General features: G+C 62.5%; 1 protein-coding gene across 1 annotated transcript in view; it reads left to right on the plus strand.

Moving 5' to 3' along the window:
• LOC117649286 overlaps nucleotides 1-11,895 on the plus strand; it is a 40,171-nt gene extending 28,276 nt beyond the window's left edge. The window contains 13 exon segments of the mRNA XM_034391899.1: nucleotides 1,433-1,659; nucleotides 2,900-3,247; nucleotides 3,323-3,776; nucleotides 3,970-4,275; nucleotides 4,362-4,489; nucleotides 4,585-5,056; nucleotides 5,134-5,223; nucleotides 5,305-6,017; nucleotides 6,106-6,388; nucleotides 6,477-6,621; nucleotides 8,375-8,780; nucleotides 10,026-10,076; nucleotides 10,163-11,895. Of these exon segments, the coding sequence (XP_034247790.1) occupies nucleotides 1,433-1,659; nucleotides 2,900-3,247; nucleotides 3,323-3,776; nucleotides 3,970-4,275; nucleotides 4,362-4,489; nucleotides 4,585-5,056; nucleotides 5,134-5,223; nucleotides 5,305-6,017; nucleotides 6,106-6,388; nucleotides 6,477-6,621; nucleotides 8,375-8,780; nucleotides 10,026-10,076; nucleotides 10,163-10,804 (4,265 nt within the window). The 3' untranslated portion in view covers nucleotides 10,805-11,895.
• The last annotated feature ends 6,003 nt before the right edge of the window (nucleotides 11,896-17,898 follow it).

A 17,898-nucleotide genomic window follows, 5' to 3' on the forward strand; every position in this document is an offset into this window, starting at 1 on the left:
CGATTCCAAGTTCGGTATCGAATATTTTGACCAAGCTTGCATCACAAGAAGGCGGTTCAAGTATACAAAATCGGCCGGCGTTCAGTGTGCCTCTCATAGCCCAGTGGTTCCGCTGCTGGGCAGGGTGACGCAGACTCCTGAGTACCAGTAGCATGGCCCCTGAGTGGGAAGGGGGCCGGGAACGAAACCCGACTACTGGGAAAGGTGGCAGCCTGGCCTACTATGAGAGGACTCCTCCACATCACAGTTGACGTGACCAATGACGGGGCCACTGCGGTTTAACTCTGAGGTTGCTCCTGTGATGAGATGGGGGAACCACTGGTCCACCAAGCCAGCGGGGAAGAGGGCCGGTTCGCCGGGGTGCCCTCTTTCGCTGAAATTTTCTTTTCAGTGTTGATTTTAGTTCTGTTACTCTAAGTACATTTCGGGGTAAAATGTCTTTGGATTGTCTTTGGACATAGACCGTTGCTCTGTCTCCCTCGCACTGCGGCGCGTCCACTGCAGGTGCGAGAGAGACACCGCGTTCAAGCTACGCAGTGCAGCTCACGTGCGTCGGCGTGATGCATGTCGAATCCACGTCGGTGCGGTACATGGACCGTCTCACGTCCAGCGTGGCGGGGCCGGCAGGGCGGTACCCTCCACCATAAAGGAAGGAGAAAGTGCCAAGGACGCTGCAGGAGGCCCTGCTAGGACCCAACGTGAACGTGAACGTCTGGCACGACTCAATGTGTATGGTGTACGCACCGCACGTGTGTGAGTGTGTGCGAGTGGATGCCAGTGTGGTACAGCGTCTCGCCTCCATTAACATTTCACTCGCAGCTCGCAGCCAACGGGGAAATCAACGTGTCCCGCACCGCGTGTCACTTCCCGACAAAGGCGGGTGTAGGGCTGACGCGGCTGACGTCATGCCGACGCCGTGCTGACGCTGACGGGCGGGTGCAGGTCATGGACCCCCGAACCGCGATTCGTGGAGTCCTAGCTCTAATTCTCATTATTTTTTCGATTGCTGGCGGTTCTACGGCGAGTGTACCGACGCCGCGACACACCGGCACTGGCACAGGCCTTCATGCCGTGCCCCAGGTGGAAAGGCCGCCGGCCGCGGGACGGAGTGGTCCGTTGCCAAATGGGTGGGCGAAACGGCGAAACGGAACACGAACAGGCAAGCGGTCTGGGCCCACGGCGCACAGCGGCACGGCTCTCGCGGCGTAGGGCACCGGGCGCGGACCACGCAGCCTCCGCGACTCCCCCTGCCCCTCTCCCCGCGGCACAAAGGTTCATTTAGCTCGGCGGTCGGGGCGCCCGCGGCCGTGTTGCCCTAGCGGGGGGCGGGGAGCAGCCCGACGCGGGCCGAGTGTGCCTTCGGTGCCTTCGCGTCCTGAACACCTCCTGAGCTTCCCGAACCTCAAGGTGCGTGTCTGTCCGTGTGTTGCAGCCATCAAGACGCTCGAGTCGCTCAACGCCCGCATCGGCGCTGACCTGGACGGCGCCCTCCCCTCCGAGCACGCCGTTCACCATGTCGGGGCCCTGGCAGCGAACGGGGCTCCGGCCCTGGACGGGGCCCCCGAGGCGGCCCAGGACGCCCAGGACGCCGGGCAGCAAGAGGCAGTGCTCGTCCTCTCCTCCATGGCGCTCATGAGGAGGCTGCTCGTGGACGCCCAGGTAAGGCCGCCTCACTTCCACTTCCGTGTCAAACGGTCCATCCATGAAGTTAAGCTGAACGGCAATCGGGTCGCATCGGCGCGACGCCCGCGCGTCTTTCAGCGCCCCTCCCCCTCCCCTTCCTCGCCGCGGGGGACACCGACAATGCTGCCAAGCTGCACTGCACACTAAAGGCCACCGCGCGCCGCCACGCCGCGTTCATCGCATCACTGCGGCCGCGACGCGCCGTCCGCGCCGTCCGTCCGCGCGCTTCGGAGCGCTTCATTGTTGGAGTCAGCGGCGGCGCGGTGCACCGCGGAACGCGGAACGCCGCCGCGGGGCGTGGTGGGGCGTGGTGAGGCGTGGTGGGGCGCGCGGGACGCCCCACCCCGCCCCGCTCGCCACGGCTCAGACCGCGCGCCCCGCGCCGACCCCGGCCAGGGCGTCAAGGCGCCCATTCTGTTGGCATTATTATATTCGCCTTCGCCCCTCTCGGAGCACTCGGAGCGCCTGAAGGCCTGCGTAGCACTGCGTAGTGCGGAGTGCGAACCTCGCCCCTCGTCCTTCTAGTGCCCCACGCCCACCCGCCAGCGACCAGCGCCAGCGACATGCCGTGCATCAGCTTCCCATTCAGAGTAAACGAGGCCGCGACCGGCCCTTGCCCTCGCCGACGTACAAAGTTAGCGCTTTTTGATTGGCCGCGGAAAGGGGAGCGGATAAGCTGGCGAACACCGCGCAGGGCGCAGGCCAGGACGGCCGCGGATCGAAGGAGAGCCGACGGACGCTTTTCTCGCTTCGCTCCCTTCTTGTAGCGCCGAGATGCAATCTGCAGGGCTGTGACCCCGGGCCGCCCGAGACGTGGTCCAGGCCGCGTCGCCGCGCCGCATCGCAGAAGGACTCGATAGCTGCCCGCCTCCGCCTCCTCGCCCCGCGTCTCGGTGCTCGTTGCGGCAGGACATGGTCGAGGAAGTCGTCTGGCTGGACCAGTTTTGTGCACCGCCGCCACCGCCTCGCATTTGCTGGCCTTCCTGTCGTCGCCCTGCTGTCCTCGGGGCGCCCGCCCCGCCACGCCCCGCCACGCCCCGCCACGCCCTAGCGAGGGCCGAGCAGGACGCTTGAACGGCTAATCGCGTCGCGTAGAGCTGAAATGGCGAGACCAGGCCGCTCCGAGGCTACAGTGTTGCCAGACGACCTGCTTGGCCTGGACCACGGTCCACGGTCTGCCCGCATTCCCTAACCCTTAGCCTTCTTCTGCTTGCAGTCCAAGTTCCGTAGAATGGTAGAGGAGAACCGTCAGCTCGGCGAGAGAATCGACGGGGACGTGCAAACCGCCCACGAGGACGTGGCCGCCCTCCGCGCCGAGCTGAACGACGCCTCCCAGTGCCTCGGCGGCATCGTCTCCATGGGCACCATGGCCACCATGGCCACCGCGGCGCAGACCAAGGCCCTCGGGCCGCCCGCCACCGTGGTGCCACCCCCGCCGCCCACCGGGCAGCCGCCCACCGCCCCCTCCACCATCTCCACGTCGTCGTCATCCTCGTCGCCGTCCTTCTCGTCGTCCGTGGCCAACTCGTCGTCGAGCCGGTCGTCCGACTCCCCCGTCAGCAAGGTGAGCAGGCAGTGCCCAAGCCCCCACTTCGTTTTCCCTCCGCTCCTGTCTCACGCCTTCCTTCTCCTCCCGCAGCCCAACACTTCCCCTGACGGTCCCGAGACGCCCCGGCGGGTCCCCCCGAAGGTGATTCCCCGGAGGCCACACTCGGGCGGAGACGTCCCCGACGGCGGCGCGCCTTCCAGGTCGACGACGAACAAGCCGCGCACCGACTCGGCGCCCATCGCCATGTCCGAGTCAGAGGCGTCGTCCCCCGAGAAGGACTGCGTGCGGCCCGCGGGCACCAGCCCCGGGCCGAGCCCCGGCCCCAGTCCCGGCGGCCCCAACTCGGCCGCCCCCATGACCAGCGCCTTCTCGGAGCGCATCGGTAAGAAGCTGTCCGCCGTCGGCGCCGAGGCGGACAAGTGGGCTGGCGCGAGCGCGGCGGGGTCGGCGTCGGCGGCCAACTCGCTGTCCCTGTCGCCGCTGGACCAGCTCATCGTGCGGCCCGCCAGCCCCAAGCCCGGCCGCTCCTCGGCACAGACCGACTGTGAGTGTGCGCATGGGCCTGGCTTGGCTGGACAAACTTAGGATTAATCTTAAATTCCAACATAATGAACTTGCTTGATTTCCTATTAAAAATGTGGGTTTACGCGCCCCGACCAACCTCTACTTTCTTCAGATGCCGCATGGCGACAACGCGTTTCCGTCCTCTCCTCTAACGTGCCCGTCTTTGCCTCCAGGCGCCATCAGCCCCGGCGAGCCCTCGCACGTGAGCACGCGGCTGCGGCTGGAGAACGAGCGCCTCAAGCGGGAGGTGTCGGAGCTGCGCAAGCTGGTGTCCGCCTCCGGGCTGTCCCCGGGGTCGTCGGCGTCGTCCTCGGCCGCGGCAGTGTCCCCGGGACCCACGTCCGGCGCGGGCGACGCGGCTGCCACCTCCGGCGGCGAGGGCGCGCCCGGCTTCTCCGTGATCGCGGACTGCGACGGCAGCCTGGTGCGCGTCCGCAGCCTCGAGACCGAGCTGGCGCAGACCAAGGAGGCCCTGACGGGTGAGTGCTTGCCCCTCGCCTTGCCCGCCAGCACGGCGCGCTGCCCGACCAGCACCTCCACTGTTTGCTGTTCTCGTCTGTTGCAGCGCTGAAAGCCGATCGAAAGAGACTGAAAGCCGAGAAGTTCGACCTGCTCAATCAGATGAAGCAGCTGTACGGAACGCTCGAGGACAAGGAGAAGGAGCTGAGGGACTTCATCCGCAACTACGAGCAGGTGCGTGCCAGTGCGTGCCACTGCGTGGTCTCGTTCTCGTCTCGAGGGTGGTTTTTCGCGTGTGGCTGGACTTGAACCCGGACTCTGCCCCGCAGCGCATGCGCGAGTCGGAGGCCTCGCTGCAGCAGCTGTCCACGGAGCGCGAGCAGCGGGAGCGCGAGCGGTGGAGCCTGCTTCGCCACGCGCGGGACGAGGCCGAGCGCTCCCTGACGCTGGCGGCGCAGCTGCAGCACAAGGAGCAGCAGCTGCAGCAGCTGCAGGACCAGCTGAGCGACGCCCGCGGCGAGGCGCGCCGCTCGGGATGCCTGTCCGACCAGGAGTCCGTGGCGTCGCTGTCCGCGTCCCGCCTCAACGGCCTGTCGTCGGGGACCCTCGTCTCGCGGGACCGGGACCGCGACCGCGACCGCAGCGACCGGGACTCGCGGGTCCTGGGCGACCGCGACCGCAGCGACCGGGACCGGGGGTCCTGCTCGGCCGACTCGGGGGTGAGGGGGTCCTCGGACAGGGAGTCGGGCGCCACGGGCAACCTGTCCGACTCGACCACTGACGGTGAGCGCAAGCGAACAGGTACTGTACTCGACGCGAAGGGCGGCGGGCCGCGCGGCGCGCTGGGGTGCAGGCTGACGGGGTGTTTCGCTGCGCAGGCACGCCGACCATCACGGTGGAGGGCAACATGGACATGGACTCCATCTCCGTCGTGTCGTCCGTCACGGCGCCTCACATGTACCAGCACAGTGAGTGTCCCTCCGTAGGCCAAGCCGTGGGCCCGTCGACGCGGCGCTCCCCGCGCTCATCCAGGCACTCTCCCTCCCCAGACGCCAGCACCCCCAAGGACTGCAGCCCGTCGCTGTCGCCGCTCAACGCGCACAGCTTCTCGCGGTCCATCGACAACTCGGCGCTGTCGCGCTCCGTCGAGCAGCTCAGCTCGCCCATGGAGCTGGAGCCGCGGCGCAGCAAGCGCAGCATGGGGCTGGGCGCGCGCGGCACCTGGGGCTCCATCAGCAGGGTGTTCGCGCGCAGCAGGCACCGCAAGGTGGTGTCGCCCACGAGCCAGGACGGTAAGACTTGGTTTCCAGCCCCACGCGGCCCCTCTTCCTGCCGCACTGCACCGCTAGCATAACGCCCCGCCCGCTCCTTTGCAGAGTCCTGCGGCGAGTCCGTGCGCTCCTGGTCGCCGCTCACGGAGGAGGGCTACGCGGAGAAGCTGCGCCTGCTGCGCGAGGCCGCTGCCGTGCCCATGGAGCGCTGGCGGGCCAGCACGGTGCTCGCCTGGCTGGAGATCGCGCTCGGCATGCCGCAGTACGGGCCGCGCTGTGCCGAGAACGTCAAGAGCGGCAAGGTGCTGCTGGAGCTGAGCGACCTGGAGCTGGAGTGCGGGCTGGGCATCACCCACCCCATGCACCGCAAGAAGCTGAGGCTGGCCATCGAGGAGCACCGCCACCCCGCCCTCGTCCGCTACCCCTGCATCGCGCAGCTCACCCACACCTGGGTGTCGTCGGAGTGGCTGCCTGACCTCGGCCTCGCGCAGGTGAGCTCGGGTTCAAATCTCGGCAGTGCCCATTTTCCCCTTCGAGTTATCAATTTATCGAACTCTTTTTCCTACCTCTGCCGAGCAGTACTCCGAGAACTTCGCGGCCAACATGGTGGACGCGCGAATGCTGGACCACCTCTCGAAGAAGGAGCTGGAGAAGTTCGTGGGCGTGACGCGCAAGTTCCACCAGGCGTCCATCGTGCACGGCATCCACCTGCTGCGCATGGTCAAGTACGACCGCCAGGCGCTGGCCGTCCGCCGCCACCAGAGCGACCACGTCGACGCCGACCCGCTCGTCTGGACCAACCAGCGGTTCATGAGGTGGGCCAGGTCCATCGACCTGGCGGAGTACGCGGACAACCTCAAGGGTGAGTGCGAGGTCGCTGATTCAACCCTGACACTCTGTTTTTGTCGTCGTTTTATCTCTGACGGTTCGTTCCCCCTTCCCGCCCGCAGACAGTGGCGTCCACGGCGCCCTGGTCGTGCTGGAGCCGTCCTTTAACGGCGACACCATGGCGACGGCGCTCGGCATTCCGCCGTCCAAGAACATCATCCGGCGGCACCTGGCCGCCGAGCTGGAGGCCCTCGTCCTGCCCGCGAGGTACGTCATCTTCTGCCAGATGGAGGAGTACCAGAACGAGATGGCGCGCGCGGAACGCGCCATGCACGGCGTCAAGAACATCCAGCGGTAGCCGAGCACGCCGACGCACGCCGACGGCGGGAGCAGGCCGCGCCACCGTTAAAGCTTAAGGCCCGATGCTCCACCCGATTTGTGGAAGAGAAATAATGAGAAAGTCACACGGCGTCGTCGCTTTCTGGGGAAAATTTTTCATTAACGAATAGAGACCAAAATCTTAATTAACTTCTTCTTTCTCGTTTTCGTTGTATAATTAAAAGCTTTCTTCTTAGTGGGGAGCCCCCTCGTCTGGGACGCGGAGTCAATAACAGGCGACGGCGAGCTTGTGTAGCACTCGTGCGACTTGATGTCAAAATGTGCCTAAATTTCTGATGAATAATATGTATAATTATTGGTGCTTCTTGTAGGCCGGACGGACCACTCTGTTTGAATAGAGCCTTTAGTCAGGATTAATGTAAAATATTTATAAATACTCACCTATCATATTGTGTAGATAGACCCATTATCACATCATTTACTACTACTGTTATGTTGTCATTTTAGCACAAGGAAGTTGCGTTGTTGCGCGTTTGTGATGCGTTCTAGTCCCAACTGTGTGTGTGATGCTGTGATTCTGAAGAATGTCTTGTTCTATTTTGAGAAGTGGGAGATTATTTTTAAAGTGCTTCCGTAACAGGTTCCTCGTGGCGTGCGGGGTACGGCCCAGCTCTTCAATGCATGAGACAATACTCTGTAGCGATAATTGTTTTTCTGTCGTGGCGACTCAAAGGCGCCCGCCCGCGGTTCGATTGTTACTTACTCCAGAAATGTTACGCGTCAGTCAAAATCAAAGAATGTCACGTTTCGTTTTACCAAATATTGCCATATCAGTCCAAAGTCCACATCGGCCTTATCGTAAGAAATAAGATCGAAACAACGTGCAAAACCAAATAGCATTTTTCCCCGTTTTCTCCAGTTGTTTCGTGACTCTTCTATTTCTCTTTATTGTGAAAGGTGTGTGAGCTTTGTTTGACAAGTTGCCATGCCAATTCATTGTATACCCTGTCGCCTTCATTAGGGAAGTTTAGCGGTGTAGGTAGGGCAGTGCGCAAATCTGTTTTTCCGAATTTCTGCGGCTTATGATTAGTTCTTTTGACGAACTAGAACTTCAATTTAGGATTTAATTGGATTTTGTCTCTTTTAACCAACTCTTTGCGCTGGCTGTACTAACGCTTGGCCATCGATGTTAGCTGGCACGCTGCCTCGTGGTTTTGCACCGCATGTTTCATTTCATCGCCACGCCCTTCATGCAGGATTACTTTCACCGCCGTGCCTTGCATGCGTGCGATCGTTTCCAAATTCATCTTCCATTTTCGTTTCCAAATTCATTTTCATTCATACCGAGTTTTGCGTAGCCACTCACTCACGTTCAAACTCCCGAACGCGTCGCCAACTGCCCCGTCTCCCGGCCATACCCCGCGCTCCAGGGTCTGAGGGGAATGCCAGCGGCGCGTCGCTACCCCGCGCTGCCGCCGCGGACGCGTGGAGTATCTCCCGTCCGGTTTAAGGACCGCCGCCCGTTCGTAACGCCAACGCCCCGATCGTCTTTGTGCGTCGATCGCGACGCCTTGCCGCTACCCCGCGCTGCCGCCGCGCTGCCGCCGCGCTGCCGCCGCGGACCGACCGCGGAGTATCTCCAAGCATTGTCTGACGCTGGCCGTCCATGTCCTGTTTCTAGAGCTGCCTTTGAGCATTACGTGCGCGTGACCGCTGCGGAGCGGCGCCGCGCCGAGAGGCTGATGGGCGGGGGCTCCCTGGGGCGCAGCTTCTCGCGGTCCTACGCGGGCTCCCTGTCCGGCTCGCTGGCCAGCTCGCTGGCGGGGGCGGCCGCGGCGCTTCCCCAGGGCGGCCACCCCGGCGGCCACCCCGGCGGCGGCTCGGGAACGCTGCCGCATGGCTCTGCCCTGGCCGCCGCCCGCGAGGTCGCCGCCGCGTCCCTCGACTCGCCCATCGTGCGCGCCGCGTCGCCGGCCGGCCTCAAGCGGCTGCCAGGAGGCCCAGGAGGCCCAGGGAGCACCCACGGCCCCCCCGGCGCGGACCCCGACAACCTGGACGCCAAGGACCGGCGTCGCGCCAGCCTGCGAGTAAGGAGGCGCCTGCACAGCCTGCTGAGCTGGGCCTAGACTGGCGCTAGACCTGGAGCTGGGCCTCGAGCACCAGCATCACGCTTGCCGTAGCAGTAGCGCGCGGGGATCGCCCCTGGCCGCCCCGGTGCCGCTTGCCGCCCGCCTCCCCGGAGTGGTGCTCGTCACTCCTGGACGTCACTTTCAGAGGTGACGAGCCTGACTCCGGCGGAGCGGAGCCAAGAGGAGCAGCGGAGCGGCCCTTGGCTTCAAACCCCACGCTTGTTCATGTTGAATGTTCTTGTTACATGTGTGTGGTGTGTTCCATAGATTTTAATTTACGTTCTTTGTTTTTGTTGTGTTTTGTTAATTTGCTGTTTCGGCTTCTGACTCACTGTTTCTGCTCGCCGAGCAAGCGTTCGCTTTGTGTGTTGCTTTGTGCATGGACATAGGCGCTAGCGCTAATATCCGTTACTTGTCTCGACAGAATTTCTCCCTGTAAAATGACAGTCGCGAATGTCTTTCAGAAAGGTGATTTTGTTGCACTGCCCTTCTCATGCCATAAGCAGATTTTAACTCCCTCGAATTCTCATAGAATTGTTCCTTTACGCAGTGTTAATTGTGTTCTATTTTCCATGAAAATGTGTCCTAGTTTGTTCTGAGAGCCTCTGAAGCATATTGTGGGAGGGCGCTATCAGTTTTCCCGTGTGGGGTAGTTGTGGCTCTTTTTTTCGATCCATGTTACTTTTCCCATTATTGCAACGACCGTATACGGGCGTTGTTCTTTCTATTCTTATACACTTACGTTACTTGTTCTGTATCAACGGAATGTTACTCACCAGCGGGAATAAAGTGATAAGAACTGCTTACTGTTTTGCTGTTACATTTTTGTCTGATGTCCATTGCCGACGTCCCTAGAATCTCCATGCTTCCCTGTCCGTGCCATGAAAGTATCATTGGTCATTTAGGTTGCATCCCCCTTAGCAGATTCAACAGAGTCATCGCAGCAGGTAAGAAAGCTTGCATCGTAAACTGGACTTCCAAGGAAAAGGAAAAGACAGAAGTTTCGATAAATTTCCCAAGACATCTTTTTATTTGTATGCTTTCAGTTTTCGTTTTACAAAAAATAACGCTTGAGCATGCTTGCGATGGTAATCTAGTACACTACCCGCCTTGATAAATCTCAGTATGAAATAATTGAAAACTTACAATTTTTGTTCCCTGATGTTTGTAAAACCTGATGTTTGTCTCTGTTTCTATTTACAGACATACAGTTTACTGTATTTGAAGAAGTTTTCCACGTGGCGGAGCTCACAGGTAAGTCCCTTCATTGGGATACACGCTCAGCGACTTCTTTTGACGGGGCAGTCTTGTAACCGGCGTCCTTGGCGGTCGTCTTGCAGGGTTCGCTGAGCCGCGCGCTGGGCCTGGGCTCCAGCAAGACGTCGTCGCAGAACCACCACCACCACCACCGCGACGGCCGCGACCGGGACGGTCGGGACGGCCCCATGCTGCACCGGGACGTCCACCGCGACGCCCACCGCGACCTGTACCGCGAGGTGCACCAGCAGCGCGTGGAGGCGCCCCGCGACGCCGCGGCCCGCCGCGAGCATCAGCTGCAGCTGCAGCACCAGCTCATGCAGCAGCACCAAGTCGTGATGCGCGAGTCCCGGGACCGAGGCGACCGCGGCGACCGCGGCGAGGCGCGCCACCACACGCTGGCCAACCACCGCTCGTCGCACCACCACAGCCTCGCGTCGCCGACGTCGTCCTCGGAGAACGGCGGCTCGTCGTCGGCGTCGCCCTCCATGTCCTCGCCGTCGACGGGCGGCGGGGGGCCGGCCGCCGCCGACGTGGTGGGCCGCCTGCAGGGCGGCGACAGCAGCAGCTCGGGAGACACCTACAACGACCCCCCGCTGTCCACGGCCAGCGCCGCGGCCGCGTCGCCCGGCCTGCCCGACAAGGCCGTCTCCACGGCCAAGCGGCGCCACCGCCGCGTCAAGTCCATCGGCGACATCGACTCGGTCACCGTCACGCCCGTGTGAGAGCCGTACTCAAAGACTTAATTCGAGAAGCCTCGAACGCGCCACCCTGCCGCTAGCCCTTTAGTGCCCTGTAGCTCGCTTGCCCGGCTTGCGAGTACGAGTTCGGCCTGGGGCCTGGAGGCCTTGCTGGAGGCGGCCTGGAGGCCCGGAGGGAGCGCCACACTCAAGACTGGAGCGGAGGGCGCAGACCGGCTCACGTTCGCGCTTCGCGCGGGGAGGTTGGCCCACCCGCCAGACGGTGTCGACTCAAACTCACGAAGCTCGTGTCACTGAAACTGGATCCCAACCGAAAGTAGAGCTTCTCAGCCGTGATTTAGAGTAATCAATTTGTACATAGATTAGCTATCGGTTACTGTTAAAACCTGAAGATAATTTTTAGCCAAATACGCGGTGATTGAAGAGAGCAGTCGTTGGAAAAGCGGTGTATTGTTTTTGCTCTGATATTTCAAGCGGTACTACATGCTTGGTGATGTGTCTATATCCCACACTCATAATTGATATTATCTTACGCATTTACTGTGATGATATAAAACTGTGTTCATTTTCATTATTATTATGTTTCCTGAATTTACGTAAGTGCAATATTAAGTGATATTATTTATTTGTCTGCTTTCAGCGTACATGTCCTATATGTACACATACTATTTACGTACTAGGTATCATATGTGAACCACTGTTTGGTCATATCATGGTTAATTTATGGTTTTTTGTTGCCATAGTGAATATGGCAGCGTATTGTTGGTGTTCTATGTTTTTTGCCAATCTTGTTTGTATTTTGTATCTGTGCATTTTAACTAAAACTAAGATTCTTGTTCCACGCCCTGCTTTTACAGTATCTTAGCCTTGAAATTTCCATAATAGTGTGAAATTGTTTAGGCGATAAACCCCTTCCCCCCTTCTTGATTTGTGCACTTCTCTGTAACTGTGGACCACCGCCCATCTCGCCTTATAGCTCCCCTTAAAGTCGCAGCCTATCCTTAGTCCCCGCTCTTCCTTGCCATCATGTTACCCATGATTCATTCCAACCAATCCTCTTTGCGCTGTGCACCGAAAATGGAGAAAACAATTAACAATAAACTTCGAACAACATGCGTTGCGCCTTGTTTCGTTTTTCCTTCTTCCTCTCCTCTGTCATTTCTTCACGAGCAGACAATGTGCTGACCTCCGGTGTCCACCGCCGCCACCGTGACATGAGTCACCCCGCCGAGCTGCCGGCTGAGTCCGAACCGTGCTTTCGTCGCGGTGCCTCTCTCGCACCAATGGGGTGTCGCGTGAGGGTGCGAGGGAGACAGAGCGACGGAGCACTGTTCGGGGTGAGCCTGCAGGCCGTGGAGTGCGCGCTCGGCTCGGTCCGGTCAGGGTTCGCTCGGTTCTCTCGGTTTACGAGCGTCGCAGCCAGACCGTGATTCATAGAGTGGATTGGGAAAGGACCAGTCCCGTCGCCCCACCGCGCCGCGCCACGCCGCCGCGCCCAGCAGGCCGAGGTCGTGCGGGCTGCGCGCCGTGCTGCCGCCCTGGCCGCCCTGGCCGTCATCGTGCCGGACATGCCGCCGGCCGGACGCGGCGCTGCGGGGAACTCCGTCAACTCCGACCAGCCCGGCATGTCAAGGGTGCAGGGCAGTGCCGGGTCCAGGCCGCCCTCCGCCGCCAACATGGCTGTGTCGGCAGCCGGTCTGCGGTGGCGAAAGACCGCGCGTCCAGCCAATCACGTCCACGCTCTTGTCGGCGACGGCGTCATTCGTCGCACAATGGCTTCGAGTCAACAAACCTCGGCCGCCGATATGAAATTTGGCTTCTCCGAGGCGACCTCCACGACACTGGCGCGAACTACATAACACGGCCCGGCCTGGCGGTCTGACCTTCTCGCTCCGCCCCGGCATGAAGCTCGCTCGTTCATTTCGAATGAGTCGAGGCGGCGTGTAAACGCACTTTACGAGATCCCGACGGACTGCCGTGCTCTATGGACCGCGACGTATTACTGCCGGCGCCTCACGGCCACACACGCAGCGGCAGGGCGGTTTGTTGGCTTGTCGACCCGGGGCCGCGGGTTCGATTCCCCCATTTACATATTTTTGAACGGTCACCGGGAAGGTGAGTCCGGGATCGCGATGTAAACGCGACGGTCCTGCCCTGGCGTCCTCATCCGACTTGCTAAACGGATGTCGCACAGCGGGCGCTCGCGCCCCCCACCCAGGCTGGCGTGCGAGCTGGACACTCGGGGAGTCTGTTCTCTTTTTGGCGACCGATCATCTTCTCCATTCGAGTAGTTTTATTTGCCCGCCGCGAGAACTCGTTAGTGTCGGTGGGCTTTTGCCGCGGCTTCTGCCCTGTAAACGGCGAGTCGATGACCCGGACCAGGATGACGGCATCGACGAGGACCTCGTTGGCACGCCTCGACGGCACGGAGTAGTACGCCGAGGCGCGGCCAGGCACGGCCAGGCACGGCGCCTGGAGCCTGGCTGAGCGCCCGGCGGGTAGGCACCGTCACGACACTGGTGCATCGCGGAGCGCTGGGCTGCCTACCCGCACGGCGCTCCACCTTGGCGGGCCGCCCACGCTCGAACTCCGGGAGGACGCCACCGCCGCCACCGGCTGCTCGGCCCACACGGATACGGCAGCCACGGCAGCCACGGCAGCCGCGCTGTGCGTAAGAGGTGAGGCAGACCACCATCGCGGGAGCACTACCGCCTGCTCTTCTCGCGTTGTTGTTTTTTGGCCGTGCCATATCGATCTCCGCCAGCGCGTCGGAGTGCTGACAGTGGGCTGACTCCGAACCGCCACGCTTTCGTCGCTCTGTCTCCCTCGCACTCGTGGAGCGTCCCGTGGAGGTGCGAGAGAGACAGAGCGACGCAGCGCCGTTCGCAACCAGCATGCCGGGCCTTGGCGGTCGCACGGTCCCACTCCCAGTAATGGCGCTGAGGCTACTTACTGCGAGTGCCGGCCGACGGGGTGTCAGAGGGCACGCCCCGCCCCGCCCCGCCCCGCCCCGCCACGCCACACTACGAGGCGGAGGTTCATTCATCGTCCACCAATGTCGCTGAAAAGCACCGGCCAAAGTTAATCGCGTCAGGCGGGGCGTGGCGGGGCGGGGTCGGGTTGCGCCGCGTGAAACGCCGCGACCTCCAGGGCCCGCAGGCTGCGGCGCGCGGCGCTGCGGCAGACCGACACAGTGGACCTGATATTAACAGCCGCCGAGCCGCCGTCCTGACGTGCGGCTTTGTGACAAAGTGCCCCGCCGTCCCCTTCCCCTTCCCCGCGTTGAAGTGCCTAATGATGCAGCCCCGTGCCGCGGCCCGGCGCGGCGCGGCGTCCTTGGACGGCCTTGGGCGGCCTGGCGCGGCCTTGGGGCAGCGGCGGAGCCAAGGCGTGGCCGAGGCGGTCCAGGACGGCGCCGGGGACTCTCGAGGCGCCGCCGAGCCGCCGCCTCTCCGTCCGGAACCTCATCGGCGAGGCCCACTTCCGGTGTTGGGCCCGGACGGGCCTGACCCTCGACGGCCGGCTTGGCTCCAGTTCATCCAGTTCCTCAGTTCCTCCAGTTCCAGGCCGCAAGGGCCGGACGAGCTCCCAGGCCTTACCGCAGAGCGGGCTGCCGCACCTCACGTCATCGCTCTGTCTCTCTCGCACCCCCACCGGCCGCCCCATGAGTGCGAGAGAGACAGAGCGACGAAAGCAGTGCTCGGAATCAGCCTCCTGGGCGGGGCAGCGCGGCAGCGCCAGGGAGTGCACCGGGAGCATCTGCCGGCGCAGCGAGTGCGGTGAGTACCCGGACCGGACTGTAAACTGAAGGTCAAAGTCCGGGCCGGGCCGCCGGAGTGCCTGTGCGTCCGGTACGCGCGCCTTTTTTATTACCAGCCCTGCCCGCCCAACCCCCGCCGACGTCGAGAACGGCTGCGCGCCCCGCCCACGCCGTGCACGACCTCAGCGCGGACGGACGGCCACCCAGCAGCTTACGCCCCGCGGCCACGTTTTGGCGAACGCAGTGACGACACGGACGAGCCGTTTTGGGCGGGGCACGCACAAAAAGGAAAACGGGCAAAGTGCAGCGGTGGGGATCGAACGAACCAGCCGTTGGAGACAACGCTGCACAGTGTGCCGCACACACGACCGCCACCGCCATCTTGCCGAGGTGAACGCCGCCGACGCATGATCGATCGATTCACCTTAATGCCCAGCGGGCGCGACAGGCACCGCCTTGCCAAAATCCTTGCCGAGGTCCTTCCGCGGCGAAAATTAGCAAGCGGCCGGCTGAGGCTGACCCACTGCCGCCGGGGGCGCGCGGCGCGTGGCGCGTGCTGCGGGTGACCTCCCTTCCGTGTCCGCCCTGAGCACCGGGCAGGCTGACACACTGCGGGCTGCTCGCTAACTGTGCTTTCGTCGCCCTGTCTCTGTCGCACTCGCTGACCGGCCCAAATTATGGCACCGCCCTTGCGCGCGGCACGCGCCACAGGGACAGGCGGCCCTGGCATTTGGCTCACGGCGCGCTGTGAGGGCTGTCGATCGCACAGCTGTCCGCCAGGCTGCCCCGCCACGACGCGCCACGTCGTCAAAGCTGTAGACGCGGCGTTCGGCGCGCGCACGGCGGCACGGCGCATACACGCAAAACAGTGGCCGCCATGTACGGCTTGTACGCGATGCCGGCGATGGCCTGCCCGGCGATTAGCCGCGCGGCCCCCGGGAGGAGGATGCCGAAGGGGCGCACCGTCCCTCTGTCTCCGTCGCACTCACGGGACGCCCGAAGGGGTGCGAGAGAGACGGGGCGAGACTCTCCGGAAGCCCTCGCCAGGTGGCCGCGGGGAGCGTCGCCGGCGGCCTGTGCTTGGCGTTGAGTAGGAAGCCTTGTACGAGAGACTAAAACGTGCACTTCATAACCTTCTTTTTCGAATCATGTTTTTTTTTTGCGCGGTATCATTTTTACAGGGTTCGGTTACCCATACTGCTCGGATGTGCGCGATGTGCGCGATGCGCGCTGCTCGGCCGACGTCCCGCCCGCCCTCCGCCACGCCCCACCGCCGCCGCCGCTTGGATGAATATTCGGCCATTGTTGGCTCGAGTCGGCGCGGCCAGGGCTGGCCAGGGCCCGGGCCGCCTCGTATCGCGGCGCCGCATCGTCGAGGCCGTGCTCGTCCTCGGCCTTAGTCCGCCAAGTGGAACAATCGGAACAATGCTGCGGCATGTCCGTCCCCTGCAGGGCACCGCAGGGCCTAGAGTCATACACCACTCGGCTCGCTTTGCATACGCGGAGGCCAGTTTTTAAATCAGCAGGCTGCCTTCGTCACTGCGTTGCTCTGTAAGTGTGCGAGAGAGACAGAGGGACGATCTGCACGCCGCGCGGATTCTGGATCCTCATTTAGTAGAGTATCTGTAAACGCCCACCTCACCACCAACACCGCATTGCTGACAAACCACAGTTTTCTTGGCGATTTTTGCCGCCCCTCCCTTGCCTGTCATCCATGTTTTCTTTCCACATTTCTCTTATCGGTTTGTTTTTAGCGCCGAGGTTCCCCCACCCCGCCGGCCCGGCCGTGCCCGGCCGCCCCTCGCGAAGTGACCAAGGCCGCCCGGGCCTGCCTGGACAGGCCGAGGGGCCGACGGGCCCCGGTCCAGCCGCACGCTCTTCGGTGACTCCTCGCGGGATGTAACATGCCGGCCTGCCGGCCTGCCGGCCCAGCAGAAGAGGGGGGTCCGCGACAAAACCAGTTCGCCGGGACGGTCCAGATGAGACTCTCCGCAGGCCGACTCCGAAAGTGCTTGGCCGCTCTGTCTCTCTCGCACCCGTGGGTCGAGCCGCGCTGTTGCGAGAGAGACAGAGCGACGAAGCACTTTTGGCCGCGCGTCCGCCGCGCCACACCTCGCGGGGACGGAGCAATCAGAAGAGTCGTGTCGTCGCTCTGTCTCTCTCGCACTCATGGGGCTCACCGTAAGGGTGCGAGAGAGACAGAGCGACAAAGCGCTCGGCTCCGAATGAGCATAGCCCGGCGATTTTTCAGCAGGAAGCAGCGCGAGCAAGATGGCCAGGACGGCCCGGACTGGGGGAATTAGAACGAGAGGATCGGGAGGAACTAGAGGAGGATCGCGCCGCTCATATTCCGCGGTGACGCAACGCGGCGAGGAAATGCAAGCGCGACCGGGCGGACGAAGGGCGTGGCCGGACCCACGGCGGGGCGGGGCGGGGCGGGGCGGGGCGGCGACACGGCGGTGCTCCAATAAGGCATGGCGGCGGTACAGCGCTTTAATTGTCAACCAGGATGACATAAAGTAGAGAGGGCGAGAGAGCGAGACAGAGAGAGACAGCGCGCGGCAGAGCCCCAGCTCGTTGTCATACTCCGCGGCCGCGAGTGGCATCACGGCGTCACCCTCCCCTCCCCGTCCGCACGATTTGGCTCGTCGGGGATTCGGATGAAATAACGCCGTGGGACCGGGCCGGGGCCGCGGCCGCCGGCAGCCAGTCGGTGTGTTCTGATTGCGATGAGGTCAGCAAAGAGGGAAGACCGTGTTTCTGAAAGTCTGAAAGAGCGAGTGCGCGTGGTGAAGGATGGATGTGAGAGGAACAGGACCCTGGCAGACACTGTCGTCAACGTTTTGCAGCAGACAGATGACATTGCCCCCCCCCCCCGGTCCTGCCCCAATCCGGCCGTGTCACTGTGGGACTTTGAAGCAATCGCGATCGCCCTCCACCGCCGCCTTCACCGAGTCACCCTCGGCCCCAATCCGCCGATGTATCGTCAGAGCAAAATCCTCACAAACTCCAAATTTTTCCAAAATTTCAAACTGGGTTCATCGATTTTTGGTTGGTGACAAAGACAAGGAGGAACCGGTCCAAAAGGCAATTGTTTTATTATTTTAAATTTCAAACTGGCTTCGCTAAAACCGTCCAAATAGCCGCACGCCGCTCGGCGCGCATTGGGTGCGGTGCGGTGCAGTGCGCAGCGTGTCACCTCACCTCTGCAAACGAGGGCGCGAAGACACGCCAATCGGATTTGCCGCCTTGTGCAAGAGGTGGCCCTCGCCCTCGGCCAGCGGACTGCTTCCAAACTGCTTTCGTCGCTCTGTCTCTCTCGCACCCACGGGGCGTTCCTAAGGGGCGCGAGAGAGAC

Source organism: Thrips palmi, unplaced genomic scaffold (assembly GCF_012932325.1).
Source record: "Thrips palmi isolate BJ-2018 unplaced genomic scaffold, TpBJ-2018v1 HiC_scaffold_4, whole genome shotgun sequence".
Taxonomy (NCBI): Eukaryota; Metazoa; Arthropoda; class Insecta; order Thysanoptera; family Thripidae; genus Thrips; species Thrips palmi.